The 18,999-nt window shown below is 55.1% G+C and overlaps 7 protein-coding genes across 7 annotated transcripts; 2 read left to right on the plus strand and 5 right to left on the minus strand.

The window, feature by feature from the left end:
- The first annotated feature begins 122 nt into the window (after positions 1 to 122).
- PHACADRAFT_246955 (uncharacterized protein) lies at positions 123 to 1,163 on the plus strand. Its single transcript, XM_007390188.1, has 3 exons — positions 123 to 187; positions 253 to 424; positions 489 to 1,163. Exons 1-3 carry the CDS (start codon positions 156 to 158, stop codon positions 819 to 821), a joined length of 537 nt encoding a protein of 178 aa, XP_007390250.1. The 5' UTR covers positions 123 to 155; the 3' UTR covers positions 822 to 1,163.
- A 67-nt stretch (positions 1,164 to 1,230) lies between these two features.
- Positions 1,231 to 5,161, minus strand: PHACADRAFT_246956 (uncharacterized protein). The gene is made up of 15 exons (XM_007390189.1): positions 4,980 to 5,161; positions 4,790 to 4,897; positions 4,546 to 4,730; positions 4,308 to 4,492; positions 4,109 to 4,251; positions 3,823 to 4,058; positions 3,538 to 3,771; positions 3,449 to 3,485; positions 3,341 to 3,395; positions 3,224 to 3,288; positions 2,826 to 3,176; positions 2,510 to 2,774; positions 2,135 to 2,458; positions 1,989 to 2,083; positions 1,231 to 1,936 (listed from the first exon to the last, which is right to left on the minus strand). Exons 1-15 carry the CDS (start codon positions 5,127 to 5,129, stop codon positions 1,328 to 1,330), a joined length of 3,042 nt encoding a protein of 1,013 aa, XP_007390251.1. The 5' UTR covers positions 5,130 to 5,161; the 3' UTR covers positions 1,231 to 1,327.
- Positions 5,162 to 5,312: 151 nt separating this feature from the next.
- On the minus strand, positions 5,313 to 6,423 carry PHACADRAFT_246960 (uncharacterized protein). Its single transcript, XM_007390190.1, has 4 exons — positions 6,303 to 6,423; positions 5,927 to 6,244; positions 5,764 to 5,872; positions 5,313 to 5,706 (listed from the first exon to the last, which is right to left on the minus strand). The coding sequence occupies exons 1-4, from the start codon at positions 6,332 to 6,334 to the stop codon at positions 5,530 to 5,532; spliced, it is 636 nt and encodes a 211-aa protein (XP_007390252.1). The 5' UTR covers positions 6,335 to 6,423; the 3' UTR covers positions 5,313 to 5,529.
- A 288-nt stretch (positions 6,424 to 6,711) lies between these two features.
- PHACADRAFT_246963 (uncharacterized protein) lies at positions 6,712 to 9,082 on the minus strand. Its single transcript, XM_007390191.1, has 12 exons — positions 8,989 to 9,082; positions 8,875 to 8,938; positions 8,769 to 8,822; positions 8,627 to 8,716; positions 8,422 to 8,571; positions 8,287 to 8,365; positions 8,180 to 8,236; positions 7,845 to 8,132; positions 7,667 to 7,795; positions 7,431 to 7,614; positions 6,968 to 7,378; positions 6,712 to 6,917 (listed from the first exon to the last, which is right to left on the minus strand). The coding sequence occupies exons 1-12, from the start codon at positions 9,042 to 9,044 to the stop codon at positions 6,731 to 6,733; spliced, it is 1,749 nt and encodes a 582-aa protein (XP_007390253.1). The 5' UTR covers positions 9,045 to 9,082; the 3' UTR covers positions 6,712 to 6,730.
- Positions 9,083 to 9,278: 196 nt separating this feature from the next.
- PHACADRAFT_246965 (uncharacterized protein) lies at positions 9,279 to 10,930 on the minus strand (the record flags this gene model as incomplete). The annotated part of the gene is made up of 7 exons (XM_007390192.1): positions 9,279 to 10,020; positions 10,081 to 10,165; positions 10,214 to 10,338; positions 10,395 to 10,421; positions 10,480 to 10,592; positions 10,660 to 10,709; positions 10,766 to 10,930. The coding sequence occupies 7 exons, from the start codon at positions 10,925 to 10,927 to the stop codon at positions 9,395 to 9,397; spliced, it is 1,188 nt and encodes a 395-aa protein (XP_007390254.1). The 3' UTR covers positions 9,279 to 9,394.
- A 478-nt stretch (positions 10,931 to 11,408) lies between these two features.
- On the minus strand, positions 11,409 to 13,304 carry PHACADRAFT_246969 (uncharacterized protein). The gene is made up of 14 exons (XM_007390193.1): positions 13,242 to 13,304; positions 13,176 to 13,189; positions 12,950 to 13,111; positions 12,830 to 12,898; positions 12,515 to 12,778; positions 12,452 to 12,457; positions 12,335 to 12,398; positions 12,212 to 12,283; positions 12,136 to 12,162; positions 11,989 to 12,085; positions 11,815 to 11,938; positions 11,703 to 11,761; positions 11,567 to 11,646; positions 11,409 to 11,514 (listed from the first exon to the last, which is right to left on the minus strand). Exons 1-14 carry the CDS (start codon positions 13,279 to 13,281, stop codon positions 11,501 to 11,503), a joined length of 1,092 nt encoding a protein of 363 aa, XP_007390255.1. The 5' UTR covers positions 13,282 to 13,304; the 3' UTR covers positions 11,409 to 11,500.
- Positions 13,305 to 13,565: 261 nt separating this feature from the next.
- PHACADRAFT_179988 (uncharacterized protein) lies at positions 13,566 to 18,896 on the plus strand. Its single transcript, XM_007390194.1, has 5 exons — positions 13,566 to 15,238; positions 15,290 to 15,556; positions 15,623 to 17,289; positions 17,340 to 17,640; positions 17,697 to 18,896. Exons 1-5 carry the CDS (start codon positions 13,626 to 13,628, stop codon positions 18,139 to 18,141), a joined length of 4,293 nt encoding a protein of 1,430 aa, XP_007390256.1. The 5' UTR covers positions 13,566 to 13,625; the 3' UTR covers positions 18,142 to 18,896.
- The last annotated feature ends 103 nt before the right edge of the window (positions 18,897 to 18,999 follow it).

Here is an 18,999-nt window from a genome sequence, read left to right on the forward strand (position 1 = left end):
TGGCGATTGGCTATCCGTTTTATAGACGCCCGTTGCCGGGGACCAGTCGTGTGCGTTCGCCGACGAGCCTTCTCTCTTTTCTCCAAACCCTCACGTCCACATATATCCTTTGTACACTACTGGCCATCCTTTCCTCTCTCAAAAGCTAATACATCATGCACTATTTCTCTCAGAACTTCAGCTACGAGTGAGTATAGCCGTTGCTGGGAGTGCAGATAGGTGCTCACACGAACATTTTTTGGCACTTCACAGGCACCCATGGTCGCATGTTGTGATTGGGATGTGGCACAAGTACCCCAACCAACACTGCAGTCACGTCCTCTCCGTCGACGTCGTCGACCGCTCAGTCGACCCAAACACCGGGATCATCAGGACGGAGCGGATATTGGGCTGTAAGCAGAAGGCGCCGATATGGATTGTCAAGGTGTGTATCCGGTCTCGTCTCCGCATATCTCAGCCATTCCTGACCTGCGTCCGCGCCCTGCAAGCTATTTGGCGGCTCAGAAGATGCCTTCGTGCGCGAGATCTCGTTCGTTGACCCCACAACGCAGACGGCGACGATCACGTCCGTGAACCTCTCGCTCTCGCAGTTTGCGACCTGTAACGAAAACATCCGCTATTCGCCGGCACCCAACGGGCGCACCGCCTTCCAGCAGACGGCCGAGATCCAGGCCCGCGTTGGGCTTTGGCGCAGCGCCGCCGACAAGCTCGAGAACTGGCTCGTGCAGCGCTTCGAGCAGAACGCACAGCTCGGCAAGCTGGGCTTCTCGGACGTGCTGAGGAATATGTGGGAAAACAAGCAGCAACAGCTGCAAGCATAACGTCTGGAGATGGGCGATACACACACACCCTCCTTGTCGACCACCACCCCCTTTGGTCGAGTCGCCCCCTTCTCCGTTCACGACAGGCTCATTCTTTGGTGACGCTTCATAGAGACTATCATTATCACTTAGAACCCAAAAGCGTCATCTGTCGACGTAACTTCGAGTCTGGATCTATCACTGTACTACCCACATATTCTGGCAATACGACCCCGCGCGTCGATATGTCGATTCTTATAATGCTATCTTCTGTACATGGCTAGGGTTCTCATTCGGGTCTTTCTACTTCTCCCTACTTAGTACAGCTTTCACAGAATCGACATTGTAGATCGTCGTACTACCCCTGCATTACGTTTCGTGAGATGCCCTCTCAGGCCTATAGCCGGCTGGTAGAAGGTTGGTTATAATCATGACGCTACACAGCTGGAATCACACGCCATCGTACAATGTTCCTAGCATAGCGTACAACAAATCCAGGAACCAGACTGTACATTGTAAGAGACGTCTTACGAGCTCACCTCTCCCTGCTCGTCCTCAAGCTCCAAAATGCCTGCTTCACCGACCGCAACACGCAGCGCAGCGCCAGAGTCGTCGATCGACCGCAAGAAGCGCAAGATGTCGCGACACAGCTGCCACTCCTTCGCAGCCATCGCTGCGCGGAGGAGGCGCACCGCATCGCCTTGGCTGCCGTCAAGCTGCTCGAGCGTGTGGAGGACGAGGAGGTACGACGCCGCGGTCGCGAGGCGGCCCGTGGCGAGGCACGCCTCGAAGAGGCTCTTCGGGCTCCCGACGACGTCGAAGAGCCGCGGCCAGCGCGTGACCTCTATCTTGCGCGCGCAGCCGACGACGACGTCGAGCGCGACGTCAAAGTGGTCGAGGAACTCGATCGTGTGCGCCAGCACGCTCTCGTCACCCTCGTCACACCCGCGTGCGTCCTCGTCCGCCGGCTCCGCGCCGTGCTCGGCGCGGTCCTCCTCCACGATGGCGTGCAGGAGCATCTCTAGCGCATGCGCGAAGAAGACAAGGTGCTGGTAGTGCAGCGCGAAAGCGACGGCTTCCCGCAGCTGGCCGCTCTCCAGGTGGTGGCGCAGGATGTGCTGGAGGAACAGATGGGTCTGTAGCGACTTGTGAGCAAGCTGCTTGAGCCGAGGGTAGCCGGTGACTTACGCTGGTGACATGACGGAATATCACGAATGGCAGATTCAGCCTCGTAGCAGCTTCGTGCTCAACACCAATGACAATTCCCTTGTCCATCAGCACCGCTACGGCACTCATCAGTGACTCACCCCACCACCAAGTAACAACACACTCACATAACGGATAAAAATCCAGCGGCATGTTCACACTCTCCTTCACGCTTTGCGGCCGGCCCTGCTCATCCGTCGCAGGTGCAGATTCGATGGCAAGCGCGTTGAGCCAGACGCGGATCGCTTTGCCGTCGTAGCCCCATAGGGAGTTCTCGAGCGACCCGATGCCTTGCAGGTGGATCCAGCAGAACTCGATGCGGTCCGCGAGGATCTGCATGTCGTAGGTGACCTCCTGGTTCGCAGCCTTGCGCGGACGCAGCAGGACGAGCCGGCCGCCGACAATCATAAGAACAGTCGCGACGGAGAGATCGTCCATCGGATCACCCAGCTCTGTGATGCGGGGTCAATGAGTGATACATGTAAATGGGTTGTTAGACTCGCGTTTTTGAGCACTTGGAATCATCCAACTCAATACTCGAACGGCACTTGGCGCAGCGATGACACCTTCGAAGCTAATGCTCCCACAAAGCTGGAGCTTGATGGTGTCCTGGGTCGGTACGATCAGGTAATGGTGTAGCGTGTTGTCCGCTGTGTACACAAGCAAGGAATTGTCCACAAGGGACATGATGACCACTGGCGAAGAGAGCACTTCGCGAAACAGAACATTCTGATTGCTTAGCTCAAGGTCCCGCGAATATAGTCGGATCTATTCGCACACTGTCAACAGACCCATCTACGATCTGCCTCCCAGACGTACCTGGTAATTCTTCATCAACTCCACCGCCGCGATGAGCACGTGATGGAACCACAGCAAGCCTCCTCTAACCGCAAACGCCTGCTCTTGGATCTCGTCTGCAAACATTTTCCAGCGGCCAGAATTGGAGCTGTAGTGAGCAAGCCCGCGTCGGCCAGCGATGGCGATCAATCTACCGTCAGAGCTAATGGCCGAATATCGGATGGGCCAGTTCGTCGAGAGGTAGTCTTGTGGGACCTTGATCCGCTGCCAGACGTCAGACTCGGGGTTAATGACACTCATGTCAGGCTGGTCTGCACCACGGTATACAAGCACCCGGTCGTCCATCTGAAGGAAGGCATACTGGGTGTTATCCTACTACATGTCAGTCAACAGCGTAGCGAAAGGTGCGCTCAACCGACCGGTGAATGTTGAGCTGTAATTGCACTCTTGGCGAACGGAAGAACGAAGAGCTCTCCGTCTGGTGCTATAAAGCTCCTTCAGCGTCGGCAAAAGAACATAAGACGTCATAAGCTCACAGTTCGGGGCCGACTGGGCTAACATGACTAGTTCAAAGTTTCCTGGTCCCCAGAACTAAACGTAGATTGTCAGATACTATCAAGAATGGCCTTCAAGGGTAGACTCACAAAGCCTCGGACACCATACATGAAAGCGTCCAAGAATCTGCGTGCTGTTCAACATCATCCAGCCGCATATGTGCGCTATAATCATTTACCGTTCTTCATCCACTTCATACTCAACACCAAACGCCCATGCAAGACACCTTCCACCGACACTCCAGATCGCCCAGCCGCCTTCCCAGCCGACAGCTAGAACGTATCCATCCGAGCTCCACTCCATGGAGGTGACGGCGCCGGGCTTCTTGTTATACAGATTAGGTATTTGCAGGATCTGGGCTGGAGGGGGTACGCCTTCGTATGAGGGCAGGTTCACAAGCTCTACTGCCCCTCTGCGGAACAATCAGCCCCATGGGTGCGAATTGCGCGCGCATGTGTCTTACCCATGCATGCCAACCGCGACGACGGAGAACTTGGCGTTGATAGCGACAGCGACGGCCCGCCGGGGGTCTTCCCAGTGATACTTGTCGCCGTCTGGGCCGTCTGGATGGATCATCTTGCGCTTCTGAACCCACTTTGGCGGCTCGACATCGTGTATGCATGTGCCCTGCCATACAGGCCCCGAATGTGAATGGTTGCTCTCGATCGAGTTCCGAGGTCTGTCTGGTGGGCTCGAGTCCTATACACAGATTTCAGGAGAGACGCGCGAGCACTGCAACAACATCGTACCTTATGTGTGCCCTTTGTATCGTCCGCGGATTCAGACGTCCGCTCGGAGCCCTCGTACAGCTGGACAAGATATGCCCGGCCGTCCGACGTGATCCACGTCTCAACCCCACTTTGGCGTGGATGCAAGATCTTGGTCACAGTCACTGGAAAAGTCCATAAGCCGTGCAGAAGTTATTACTCTAGCTTCAGCGCGGCTTACCGTTTCCGTCCTTGAGCCACGGCAGGTTGTACTCGTTCAGGACCCAGGTGTCATAGAAGGGCTGGTTGGAGTGCTCGGTGTCGCTGCCGGCACCGTCCTCCGAATGCACGGTCGGCCACGGGATGCGCTGTACTGAGGGCGGGCTCTTCGTTGAGAACAAGATATAGTCTTTACGTGGCGACATGCTGCCGGAGGAGTTATATCACACGTGGTACCGAGAAGATGACACAATGCGTACCCTAAGAGATGTCCATCGATACATATGACACCTTCAAACTGCAGTGAGATGGCGGGTATAGGGGGCGCCTCCCCTGGTCCGGACAGGAAGTTGCGGCGCAGGCCTTGTGCCAACGTCGGCGGAGCATACACCTCTTCCTTCGCAATCGCTTCCACGGTCACCAGCACGAGAAACGACTGGGTTGTCTGCAATAGCCAATGCTCAGCGCCGGACTCAGGTGAACGTCCGCGAAGCACACACGCACCTGGACCACGATCTTACTGCCGTTCGGGGCCCACTCCGCTGACGTGTTCTCGCCGTGCTCTTCGATAGACGTGAGAGTGCGCGCGAGGTGCGCGAGAACGGCCGACGGCTGGGCAGTGCGGGCATTAGCGCAACAACACCCTCGGAAGTGAAAGCGCAAAACGCGCGCGTGGCGGGACGTGTCAACGCACTCGGAGTCTCCAAACAGACAGGCTGTTCCTTGTCAGGGCACAGAATAACGTCTTGCGCGGGCTCGGGGCCAGTGCGATGACCTCTTCGTGCGGCACCGGCAGCGGCGGTGCTGAGGAGAGCTGTCTAGCAGCGGACGTAGGGAAGTACATAGCGGTCGTCCAAGCTGAGACTTTATATTCGTGCCGAGTCAGAGGGTGCACATGTAGGATAAAAAGCGAGGAGTTCAGAGCATAGGCATGAAGGCGGGGATGGAGGTATAAGAACAATGTCATTGGTCTACCACGGCACGCGAAAGGTGGAATCACACGCAAGCACACGCGTCAATCTCAATTAGTGGTGAGCGAGCAGAATTCGACGTTTGCGACTAAAAGTACACGAGTTATGCGGAATGCGACTGTGACAACAATAGCACTAGTTACTTAAAAAGAACCCATGCGACAACCACGAAGAAAGAATACACGTACACTAAATGATGGTGTCTGCGTACCAACTAACTGTACTTGGCGCAGGACACGGATTACGACCTTTGTGCTGTTCCGATGATATAACTTAGTCCGAGCCCTTGCTACTAGAATTTTCTGTGTACACTCCTGTTGTTGGCGCTGTCGTCCAGTCGGAAGAGTGCCGGTGCAAGTCAAGGAACGACGAGCTGGAACGGCCGAACGTCATTGGCTGCATACGTGCTTGACGAATGAGGCCTAAGATGAGAGATACTCCCTCACGCGACTACGAAACGATGTTAGCTCCGTCAACATGGTCGATGACAACTAGAGTATGACGCACCCGTTGAATGTTCGCTTTGAAGCGAGCCAAACTATGGTTTTCGAGTTGTTTCGTTAGGCCCCAGCCGAAGTTCGAAATGAACCGGGCTTCAGTCTTCTGGACGGTTTTGCTACAGTGGGAAGTTGAGTACAAGTGCAAGAGAACCAGATGGGATTATGCTTACTTGTCGTCCGTGCGCTTCAGCGTAACGTGCTCCTCCACGCGCATGACCTTGACATGGTCGAGGTTCTTCGTAGTACAGCGTACAACTCCGTTCACAGGGTCCACTTCACTTTCCTCGATGATCCAACTCTCCGCTTTGGACATGATTCCGCGCGGAGCCCATTTGGGTAACGAGCCACGTTTGAGGATGAGCCGGGTGGTGACTAAGGTCCCTGAGGGGGTGACGGTGCGGGAAATAACATCGCAGGAGGCGACATGCGATGCGTAGGGATTTGGGTAGCGGAGGAAATACGCAAGAGACACGATGGACCAGGGATCGCTGCAAGGCGGTCTCAGGATGGGAGTCGTGGGTAGTAGTGTGACCTTGGTTTACTCACTCATACAAGAAGGACTGGGAGAAGAACTTCATTGCAGGCGATCCCGAATGAATGAGCTCTGCAAGTGAGGCAGGATGATTAAAGCGTCGTTGACGAGCACAGTATGAGGAGATGGTGGAAGGGGCGGAGTACTGAGGAGGAGAGGGAGCTGGTGGCTCTCGGACTCTAAGTAAACGATCTAGGGCGTGCGACTGGCGGGAGTGCGCTCTCCACCGGCGGTTGCCGATCTGCGATCAATGCCTTCGCAAGACGTCAACTCGCGGCTCGAACGGCATTGGGCTAGACGCCAGCCTAGAGTTGTCACAGCCAAGTCCAGCTGACCCAGGGTTTCAATAGACACCACCCAGACGCAGCTGGTACAGAGTGCAGCTACGCTCCCATGACACACAATGGCTACCAAAACGACATGTCGAAAATCCCAAAACTATTCATTGTGCCTTTATAAATCCAGCAAAATACGCTTCAATGGTCGTCAAGCCTTCAAACGGAGCCACCATCCCAACGTATCCGTCTGGACGAACGACGACGATGACACCACTGAGGGAATCGATGCCATATTTGTCGTAGCCGCCACCGCCGTTGCGGGCGAACATGTCGGTATCATCCAAGAGGATCCTGCTCAAGCGTGAGTACTCAGACCACATATACAACGCTTGCGCACATACTTGGACCAGTGCGTTCTCAAACCAAGTGGGACGTCCGTGTAATTCACTTGGTCTTTGCTTCCAGATCCTATTGAGACAATATCAAATACCCTTGATGGGTCTTCGCCGCCAAACTTCCTATAGAAGCTCTTTGGACTGGCGAAATCTTCAGCGAGCTTCTGCACGCGAGCGGTTTGCTGGCTGTTGCTGATGTCACCGAGGAAGACCAGAATCTTGAACCGCGCGTCGGCCGGCAAAAAGTCTTGAACATCAAAGGGCCGGGCATCTGCCGCACAAATGAAGGCGTGCGGCAGCATACGCTCACCAATCACCAGATTAGAAGCAAGCTGTTGGTGAGCGTCGTTCACGATAGCTGATGGCGGATAGTGCACGTTGGTCCCAGATGAGAAGCCGCCATATGCGTTGAAGGCCCTGTTATTTGCGCAGTGAGTGCTGTAATTATCTCACAGTGCAAGGTACTCACTCAAGGAACTGCTCATGGCTGACGCCGTGCTGGTTGTCCTTGGTTCGTGGCTTGCCAGAGAACAAAGCCGAGAACTTCTTGTCAAAATCGATGAGCTCTTGTGCATACTTGCGACGCTCAAGCTCGTATGTCTTCAACAGGGACAAGTCTGCCCATCCGCGTAACACATAGGCAAGCTTCCACGCTAGCGCGCTGTATGAGAACACCATCTATCCACGACCAGGTGGCAACCTTACCTAAGTTGTGTGTGTCGTTCATACTCGCATTCATGCCCTGACCAGCTTTCGGCGAGTGTGTGTGACATGCATCTCCAGCGATGAACACCCGTTCCTGCGCCGAGAACTTCGATGCAACGCGCTGCCCGACTGCACTCCAATTAGCCCCTTCCTCTTTGCCTATAACACCCCGACTCACTGATATATATCGTCCACCAGTCAAACCTGTCCGCATCGATCCTGTACGGGTAGAACGTCTTCTTGGCAACCTGCATCAGCTCCTGCGGGCCGATGCGCGAGCGATCGACGCGGCCCGTCTCGCGGTCGACGGCGCTCGTCTCGCCCGTGAGCTGCACGTACAGCCGCACTTTGTTGCCCTCCCGCGGGACGACCATGCACGAGCCGTTGTGCGAGTGAATCGCGCATCGGTTCCGGATGTCCGGGAAGTCGGTGTCGGGGATTATGTCGACGACGCCCCAGACGAAATCTTGGTAGGGTCAGAGGAGGGTGAAGGGGTGAAGGCGGGGGACATACTGGTTTGTTCGCCGACCATGGTGATTCCGAAGGTTTTGCGCACCCAGGAATGGGCACCTACAAGAATGCTCAGGGTGACTCTAGTCTCCTGACCCCGGCGAACTGACCATCGGATCCCAGCACATACTTTGCCCGGACGATCTCTGTGTCTTGGCCTGGTTCCCCATCCAAATGTTGCAGCACAACCTGCACATCTCGCCCCTCAATCATGTACCCCCGCCGACTTTACGACCTCGACTCACCGTGACAGCATAGGCTTGCGGGTCCTTCAACTCTGCCTCGTCTGTCGAGAGCTTTATCGACGTTGGCACAGTCTGGCGGTCCACGCGGAGGCCTTCCTTCGCCATCGAGTCGAGGAAAATCTGTTCAATTGCTCCCTGGTGGAGGGTTACCTGCACATTCCGCTGCATTAGCCACGTACGCTGCTCAGGTAAGCCCGGAGCGCGCCTTATACGGATACCGTGCGGTCGGTGCAGGAGCGTCAGCCGTACGTCCGGTGCGCTCGATGCCGCCATCGGGGCTCGGGTTGTAGAAGGCCTGTCGGAATCGTTCGTCACTCTCTATTAGCAGAACAGGTGAAACCTTTTACAGCCATGTGCATCTGGTTGCCTTCTTTGAGCAAACGTTCGGCCAAGCCGTAACTCTGCATGTGCTGGTCAGTACCGGACAAAGCGAAGCATCACATCGCGGCGCACCTGGAAGACCTCGATGGTGCGTGGCTGAATACCGTCCGCCTGGCCTGCTAGGACGTGTTCCGCCCTGCGGGCGCTTCAGCACTGGGCAGAATCCTGGAATACCGAGAAGAGCACCTCTTGTCGACGATCCTCACGCTCGCGCCTGCTCTCGCCAACGCATTGGCACACATCACCCCAGCTGGCCCCGCGCCAATGATGAGGACGTCGGCATGTGTTTCTTTCGCAGTCGGGACGGGCATTGTGCACAGTATGAGACTTGAGTGTCACCCAGAAGCGAACGGTTCTTATGTCGTCCGGCTGACCAGCGGTTCTCCACTCACTGTCAGCCCAGGGCGCCCCTACCCGGAAATTAATGAGCTAGGCTGACATTTTCTCAGCGGTACCGGAGCGTTGGGGTTCGATGAGTGAATTCATGCATAAGTAGCAATGGGAGAAGATTATGAAAAACGACCGTATAATACAAACAAGATGTATACCTGTAAAACCAGACAGGTACCAATGAACGAACTTATAACTCAGTCTACAGTATGCTTCTCTGGTCGTATGCCTCGTCTTGCACCTCCTTGTCACCCGATACGAATACGCGAAGGCCATCAAACGCAGGGCGCACCCATATCGACTCGCCCTCGGGGACGAGCGCAAGCGCCTCCCGCTCCGTCGGGGTCAATTGCGCCTCGTCCAAGGCCTTCCCACCGGCCGCTTCGGTGATAGAGACGTACTCATCGTGAGAGACCTCGTGTCCGAACCCAGTGAGATACGTCCGGGCGGCACCCATGCGCCGCGCGACGGTCATCGCCTCGGCAATCCCGAGGTGCGACGTGTGTGGCTCAAGCCGGAGGCAGTCGAGCACGAACACCGGCGGGACCGCCTGCGCGCAGTCCTGGTTCTGCGCACGCCCAAACATGGCCCAGACGTCCTCTGGGACGTGCGACACATCTGACAGGTACACGATTGCGTCCTGAATGACGAAGCCGAGGCACAAGTAGGGCTGTATTGTCTGCTTGGCCTCGATAGGCTCCTCGATAGGCAGTGGTGTGCTCGGCTGTTGAGGCGGTGTTGAAGGATTTGTTGACGCGGGCGACAACGAGGTTGGCGTGGGATAAAATTCCCGAGCAGGGAGGGTGGAAAAGAATCGCCCGTGATGCACTGCGAAAAAGACACGGTTCAGAACGCGCCTCTCCGAGGGACGGCAGAAAAGGCACGGACCGGCAAACGGAGCTATCCTTATGCCGGTATTCTCTATTTCGAACGGCACTCGGTCTTCTATGATGTGCCACTTGAACTCAGGGACCTGGACACGGGTGAGTGATAGATCCCTCGCGAGACCCTTGGTACTTACGTCGCCGCCACCGGATGCGAACTCCTTTGAGACCAGATATGGGAAGGCGCGTTGCACCTCTTGGAAAGTATGCATGGTCACGTACAGGTCGACATGTGGCTGGACCGCGCCCCGCAGCGTCCAACCTGTGCACAAGCGTCAGTCTTTGTATTTCCATCTCTTATCCTTCATCCGGTCGCACCTCGGAGGTCGTCCAAACCGTTCATGGCTGGACAAGAAGAGCTAATTAGACTCGGCTTCGCCGAAAATTTGACAGCCGGACATACCGTCCGCATGTGCGTGGGTGATGAGCACGGCATCGATCCGACGGAGGCCGTATTTAGGGAACCACTCTATCGCGGACGCCTGGAAACTTTTCCCGACGTCGATGATGATCGTGCTGTGCTCCGCGCATGCCGGTGTCAGCGGGGCGGACCTGAGGGCGTCGCGCAAACAGGCGTGCTCACCGTTTCTCGCCGTCCTTGTCGCGCATGCGTAGAACTGCAGACGTATTCCGCTGTGGCGCACTTGATCAGGTCCCTCGGAGTGGAGACACAGGTAAAGTGCACGCACCCGGATGTTCTTCTTCCCCTCTGGTCGAAGCGTCGACATGCATGTTCGACAAGGTGTAGCTTCCGGTGGTGCAGTCAAGCAGTCCACATGTGGTACGGTGGATGAGGTGCCAGTGCCAAGGAATATGAGCTCGACGGGCTCGTCAGGGAAGGGGGTGTTCATCAAGAGAGAGTCCATGAGAGACTGCTGCGAGTGTGGCGGAGTCTTGTTAAGAGCGAAGAGATACTTCGGAGCGTCAACCGACTGCCAGAGGGCTTTATATGTCTCTAGCTAGTTCAGCGCCGCCGCCGCCAAGTTGACAAGTGGGATCTGATAGACCACTGTGTGGACCGGCGACTGGCGTTGGTGGAGACGCTCCGCTGACTGTGCTCGCAGCTTTGAGCCGTCGACAAATGTCGTTGCGCGAGACAGAGCAGGGAACGCTGTGTTCCATCTCCAAGGGAAAAAAGACGAGATTTATGCTCATCCTCCCGTATACGCGAGTTGACAGGAGGCAAATGGCACTGCTCGACGGCAAACGCCGATCACCCCTGGACGGGCGGCAGGTGCCGCGCTTTCCCCAGATCGCGGATCTGACACCTCCGGCCACGGACGAACTGCGCACCGATAGCGACAGCACTCACACCCGGAGTCGGTATAGTGTGCAAATGCAGGAAAACATGTGAACATGTACACAATTCTTCACAGACACTATACTACACGGCATATCGGACATACCACCCGGCCCTGGCAGTCCTATTTTGTAAAGACTGGTGCAAGATGGTGAGGAAGATGCCCAAAGCGGTCAAAGTTGATACGCACTCGATACTACATCTTCATCCTGCAGCTGATGATTCAGCCCGACCTTTTGAGCATGCGGGCTGAATTTAGACGACCTGCCCCTGCGGGAGTAGCGATTGTGTGACTTCGAGCACGACACTATTGCTTCCGTACGTACCATACGAGCGCATATCTGAAGTTTGGGGCTAGCGACCGGTGAATGCCGTTACAAATGTCCTAGCGGCGCCCCAGTCCACCGATGTCGCCGTAAGAAGGTGAAATTCGCGTACCTCGATGGTCGCACCCTTTCTTAGACAGACAGGGTCGTCAAGATCAGGATGTGCCCCACGTTTCTTCGTGTACACCTTTACTAAGCCGAGCTCGTCCCAGATCCGCTTGATGAGGTAATCCAAGCTGACGAATATTAGTGCGCCCTGCGCGCAACGATGCAAGAGAGGACATACTTTAGGCCTGCCTCACAACTAATAACCACAGTGTGGGTTTGATGAGCAAGCTTATCGACCTGCTCAAGGCTGATGGCATCAATCTTGTTGTAGACATCTTGAAATGGGGTCAGCTCCGAGCCATCGTGAGAAATGTCTGGCACACACAGAGACACGGGAGATATTTTCTTGTGCCTGAGACGAGGTAAGAGTGAATTTGCGCCAACATCGTGCGTCAACTTACCAATGAGGACATCGATGAACTCGTCTGTGGTGATGTCTTCCCTGATCATGACATCGCAGTTGTGAAGCTTGTCTATGGCAAATCAGCACAAGTGACATGAACGTGAAAATTCTGTGAACTTGCAGCTGGCTAGAATGCTCCGGATCGTCTTCTCATCAGTCTTTGTGAGCTTGACCGTGGTATTGAGCTGATGTCAGAGTTAAAAGGTGCCCATGTACAGCTGGAGCAGAGCCTACACACCGTTATCTGGGACAAAGCGCGTGGTCAGATAACATAAGTATTGCCGCAGGGACATTCACTCACTCCGCCCGTAGTCTTCCTCTTGAACACGACATCCGGCTTCCTCTTGTTTAGCCTTATGCCGACCGCATCCAGTTCAATCTCTAGCAACCTCCGCTGCTCGTCCGATTTAGTGGCATCCAGCATTATGAGAATTAGATCCGCGGTCTTGGCCGTGGATACGACCTGACGGCCTCGACCACGGCCTTGACTGGCGCCTTCGACGATTCCTGGCAGATCCAAAAGCTGAATGCGTGCACCTTGGTACTCTAGTACCCCAGGAATAGCCTGGTCCGGAATCAGAAGTGCATACGAGCTTGAAATTTCGCCAAGGCTTACAGTAAGAGTTGTGAATTCGTACGCGGCGGCTTCGGAGACTGTGTGCGTGCATTTATTGAGAAGCGTAGACTGTGAATATCATGTCAGGAGCAAAAGGGTGCCATCAGCTACGCAGCCTACCTTTCCGACTGAGGGGAACCCGATCAAAGCGACTCTGGCATCTCCAGACTTTTGTACATCGAAGCCTGTCCCCCCACCTGACGACTTTGTCGCCGGCTCGAGCAGCTGGGCGCGATATCGTGCAAGCTTCGCCTTCAACAAGCCAAGGTGATACTCCGTGGCCTACTTCGACACGGTCATTCGTGAGCCGGTAGTACCAGAGAGTTGGTTCATGGTGGCAGGTTACCTTATTTTTCTGCGCTTTGCAAAGAGTCAGGTAACCAGTGGTAAGACCGATCATTAGCTTACTCACTCCTCGCCATCTCCTCTACGATGTTTCCAGTGTTCAGCATTTATTTTAACACGTCAAGAATGATGCATCTGACCCTCTATCTCCTTGATCTACATGATTGTGAGCGCAAAATCTGTAGCCGGATCTATACCCTCAGACCTTTTCTACGATGCCCATCTTGTCTGTTTATGACACTCGGTGCAAACAGGTGGTAGTGGTGGTGTACTGGTAAACGATAACGGAAGGTTTGGCGCACACTGGACTGACATCACTAGTGACGATTTAGACGCCTGTACCGGGCCAGGGACCGTGCGGGAACTGCAATAATGCTGCTCACCATGATGCACACCGTCCGAGGCTCTTGCATCTTTTCTCCTTCTGTCATCCATCGTTAATGAAAACAATATGCCACAGTCAGGATCAGCTATAAGAAGGCACCAGCCCACGCTTTACACGCATCCAGAGAACGACGCCGACGACGAAGAAGAGGGCGGCAGCTGGGGCACCTCCTCGAGACACTACAGTGGTACCCCCGTTCTAAACAGCGGCTCAAAAGGTCGTAACAAAGGAAGAACACGTAACGGCTTTTCTCCTGCCTTCACCCACACCAACACTGCCGATCCAGAGCCCTCCAGGGCGAACCGAAGCATCTACAACCAGTTCGTCAGACGGTACCGTCCCGGCCTCGGCGTCGACGATGACCCTCGAAACGATCCAGAAAGCCATTACTACAACCGCGGGCTTGGACAGCTGCTGGATGCCGGGGATAGCGACGACGACGACATGCGCAGCACGCTGGGCGGCAGCGACGGTTATGACCGTCTCTCGTCCCTCCTATTGGACTCCGAGCCTGCCGAGCCGGAGACGGTGGAGGACCGCGAGCGACTCGAGTGGCAGGCGATGTTGGCATCTGTCTTGGCTGGGGATGTCCTCAAGTCCGAGAATACGCGCATCGCCGTCGCCCTCAAGTCTTCTACGGATGAGGAAAGCAGCCTCCGCGCGAATATGTGGCTAGGGATCCGCGCCAGAATGTACGGGAGGACGGAAAGTGAAGAGCGGTGCAGGCTTGAGGACCGCAGGCTGCGCACGGTCGACACCATAGTCAAGGAAGCCCTTGCTTTCCGCGTCTCTGACGTCCCCCCAAACTCTGGCCTCTCGCCGGCGGACCACGCCCTACGCGAAGTAAATACCATTCTGTGCCGACTCGACATTGTATATTCGCTATACCCAAGTTTGCGCGCTTTCCACAACGACTACCGTGCCGCCACCGAGACCGAGTTCCAGCAGAGATGTGACACACTCAATACCTGGTCCACAGTCATTACATCCCTTCGGCAACAAATCGCGCTCCTCAGAAGGTGGACAGGGAGTGAGACTTTAAACGTCACGCAGCCCATCTCAAGCGATGCAGACACTGTCCCCCGGACGAGGGAGAGTTCGACTGGGACTCCCTTTGTGGAACGACTCCTCAAGGAGGAGGCGATGCAACGGCAGTTCGAGAAGGGCTCCATGACCACTATACATGCTCTCGTAGGCACTACTCGAGATGCTCATGTGAACCTCGCCGAAATGTTCAAGAAGATGAACCTACCCTCGTTCGAGCAAGAGCTTGTGCCGCTCGTGTCCTTCCTTACGAATCTCGCGCAGGCTGTGCTGCGCGTGCGCCTGGACTATGCGCAGAGGTTGAGGAATCCCGACATTCTTATAATCGACCAGATGACCGAGGACCTGAAAGTCAAGATCGGCTTCGCATGCACGCTGAAGCGGCAGTACGAGGCATTCTTAGTACCAGACCCGGGAGGAAACTGGAAGTTACCTCCATGCATCAGCGCTGACTACGACTCCGTCATCTTGGAGGCGCTGACCTTCTTCTTCAAGCTCATTCATTGGAAGCTGAAGAGTGGAGCCAAGGGTATTTATTTCAAGGAGACGGACGTAATCGAGGCCCAATGGACCACCTTCAGCGACGTCAGTCTCAGCATCCCAGGAGGGGCATCACTCGTCGCTGAGCAACTCTGGTACGCCGTATAGTATTCATGCTCAGTACTTATCTGATCGGTCTTCTTCAGCGCCTTGACAAATAAACTAATGGTTCGGGTTACCAACTACTTCGACACTCAGATTCGTATACCTTTACCAGCGGACAAAGTCAAGCACCTTGAGGCCAAAGGTGGAGGTACGCCAAATGGCAATATGACGACCTCAGCCTTCCAGAACCATATCCGCGAGGGCACTATCTCTAACAAACAAATGTCGCGGGAGCAGCTTATCAGCTGGTACGGAAAGATCCTGGATGGTGTGAAGCAGCGGTACAGGAAACTCCAACGACTTGCACGGTGGGTTCGATCCATCTAGACAGCACGCGTACATCAACTAATGGCACATACGTCTTTCGAACGTAGTGTCCTCACCCAGCGGTTCAGTACCTCGGCGGAGTACGATCTCGAGGATGTACCAATGGACTTATTCATCGCGGCACTCGTCGAAACCGATCACTGTCTCGTGTATACTCAGTCCTTCGAGGAGGACGGGACATACATTGTCGTGCCGGATTCACTGAGACAGCAGCCAGACAAGATCAGACGGATACTCATGGATGCTTTTCACATCAACGAGCCCGACGAGGGACCATGGATGGTGGAATCTGGGGGCGACGTTGAATATGAAGATGCGGAGCCAAACTACGTTCTTGTTCTCTCGCCACGGACGCGATTCCTCTGGAACGGCATGGTCCTGATGCTTCAGCTGACGAAGTTCGACCTCAAGCTTGCGGACAATCGAGTGCGCTTGATAGCCGATGGGGCCCAACATCGTCTGGAGATGGCGAAGAGGACATTCACCGAGCTGTTCCTTGTCTATGACGAGGAGGGGGAGGAAGGAGAGTTGATCGAAGGTCCAATGCCGCCGACCTGCATCATCGAACAACAGGCCCATCTACCATTGGTCAACCATGAGCTGCGAAAGATCAGTCGCGCCACGAATCGCCTCGCTGAGTCGATCCTCGATTCCGTCCAGTATGTCCGAGCTGCGTTGCGCGATGCGGTAGGCTACCAAGAATTGCTCGAGAACTGGTATGTCTTCGCTTCCGAACACGGACAGCACGTCCAGAAGTACATGGACCATGCTGCTTCTCTCAAGTTCCATCGACTCTTGATCAAGCTTGCTATCTCTTGGGTGTCCTTCATCTGCGACGACTGCGATCCAAACGATCGGAAGACCTTCCGGTGGGCCGTTACTGCCCTGGAGTTTACTCTACATCGAACGCGTCGAAACAACATACTGAAGCTCCCAGATGAGCAATTCGAGCTGCTGCGGCAGAAAGTAGCAAGCTGTATGACCCTGCTGATCAGCCACTTCGACATCCTGGGAGCTAGGTCTACGCTCGAAGCGAAGAAGGAGCAAGAGCGACAGGAAGAGCTTCTCAGGCAAACGGTAATTACGCGAGCGAATGATGGGGACGACCTCTTGAAGACTATCGACGACCAGGCCACGCCTCACTATACCGATCCCTACGTACGAAAGTTTTGGGAGCGAACCTGTAACGCTGTCAATGAACTCGACGGCAGTCGCGCACGCGTTGCGGCCGAGCAGCACACTATCGGCCGTGTAGTCGACGAGGAGAAGCTCGTCGACCGATCGTTGCTCTTCTTGGCCGGGTCGAGCTCGAACATCTCCATTCGCTGGCAACAAGGCCGCTTCATTGGCGCGGGCTCCTTTGGCTCTGTATACCTCGCCGTTAACCTCGACTCGGGGTCGCTTATGGCCGTCAAGGAGATCAAGTTCCAGGAGGTCGCTGGACTTTCGAGCCTGTATTCACAGATCAAAGACGAGCTTGCGGTCATGGAGATGCTGCATCATCCTAATGTGGTCGAGTACTATGGTATTGAGGTGCACCGGGATAAGGTCTACATCTTCGAGGAGTATTGTCAGGGTGGAAGTCTTGCTGCGTTGCTTGAACATGGGCGGATCGAAGATGATGGGATCATCCAGATATACACGTTGCAAATGTTGGAAGGTCTCGCGTATTTACATTCTATGGGGGTCGTTCATCGCGACATCAAACCGGACAGTGAGTACCACCTGACTGCCGCCTTGAGTACTCTATTGAACGCTCCACAGATATCCTTCTTGACCACATGGGTGTCATCAAGTACGTCGACTTTGGAGCCGCCAAGATTCTCGCGAAGAACCAGAGAACAATTCAGAGGACGCGTCGAGCGGACTCAAGCGCGGCGCCGGGCGCGCTTGGTGCGCTCGGGACGAACAATAGTCTCACTGGCACTCCTATGTATATGTCACCTGAAGTCATCCGAAACAACAAGCGAGGCAGGCACGGAGCTATGGATATCTGGTCGTTGGGCTGTGTCGTGCTCGAATGCGCTACTGGCCGAAAACCGTGGAGTAACCTCGACAACGAATGGTGGGTCCATTCAGAAGCGATATTCGGGCTTCCGCTAACGTTCTACCGATGCGCAGGGCTATCATGTTCCATATCGGCGTCGCGACTCAGCATCCACCTCTGCCCGAACCCGGTCAACTTAGCGATATGGGCATCGACTTTATTCGGCAGTGTCTCACGATTGATCCAGTGCAGCGGCCTACAGCCGTGGAACTCATGGACCACCCGTGGATACAAGACTTTGCCGAGACTCTACGCAACTTCCAGGAAGCAGAGCTCGCGACGAGCCCTCCTGCAGAGATGCCCTCCGACCCTGCTCTGAAACACGCAACTGTCGCTCGCCAGGCGGCCATTGAGAAGGAAAAGGAGGTTGAGGCCATTCAGTCCTTGTCTCCGAGCACCTCACCGCTCGAGACACCGTCCGGTTCTGGTTCTGGTTCCGATTCGTCCTTGTCGCTCGACGAAGCTACGCTGTATCCCATTGATCCCGTAGATGCCGTGCCTACTGACAGCTCTCCATGATTTCCCACGACTTCTATATTATCTTCGCATATACATGTAGCTTAGTCCATGTTTTCCTGTATCATTGCTGTGTCGTCGCATCTTTCCAGTCGCACTTTTTCCGTAATCATACACACGAGTTTGTCTTCGCTAGGAATAGCATTACATTGGAATATCGGTTTCACGACAGAATCAGTCCACACTTAAACAGGGGATAATCAGGGAGTCATCCGGGACAATGTTTCGAATACAGGCGTGATCTTAACAGCGAAAAGCACAGAGCAGGATCAAACAAAGAAGAACAAGGTGCGACTGGCGCTACAAAAATGGGGCCAATATGGATAACACGATTAAACGCACGAGCGAGGTCACTCAATGACCCATCGTCTGCCCTTCATGGATGGCGTCTCACTGCGCTCGCTCCACGCGATGCTGGTCTCGCTCCGCTGGCTGCTGCTGCTCTCCTGCCTTGCCAAGTGTCCCCGTGCGCGTTGCAGCCGCGGGTCTACGGCCGAAATCGGCAGCGAGACGGGGGTCACGCCCTGGTTGAAAAACCGCGGACCAAGGACGCGCGAGCCAAGCGGGACATGCGCGGGCTGGGGCGGCGCAACCTCGTCGTCATATATGGAGGAGAAGGTTGGTACGGGATTGTCGTAGGAGGGGAAGTCAACCTTCTCCTCATCAAGCTTCTCGTCATATGACAGTGTGGCAGGGACGAAGTCGTCGCCTGGAAGGGGTTCTTGTGATTGCACTGCATGGGGTGGAACTATGAGAAAATACCCCAGAGCGGTGAGATGGGTGAAGGGACGCACGGTAGTTAGGGAGGCCCTTGCCGAAGTTCAGTCGGCAGAGGATGGCAAGGATGAACGCGATGAGAGT

The sequence above is a fragment of the Phanerochaete carnosa genome (assembly GCF_000300595.1).
Source record: "Phanerochaete carnosa HHB-10118-sp unplaced genomic scaffold PHACAscaffold_1, whole genome shotgun sequence".
NCBI lineage: Eukaryota > Fungi > Basidiomycota > Agaricomycetes > Polyporales > Phanerochaetaceae > Phanerochaete > Phanerochaete carnosa.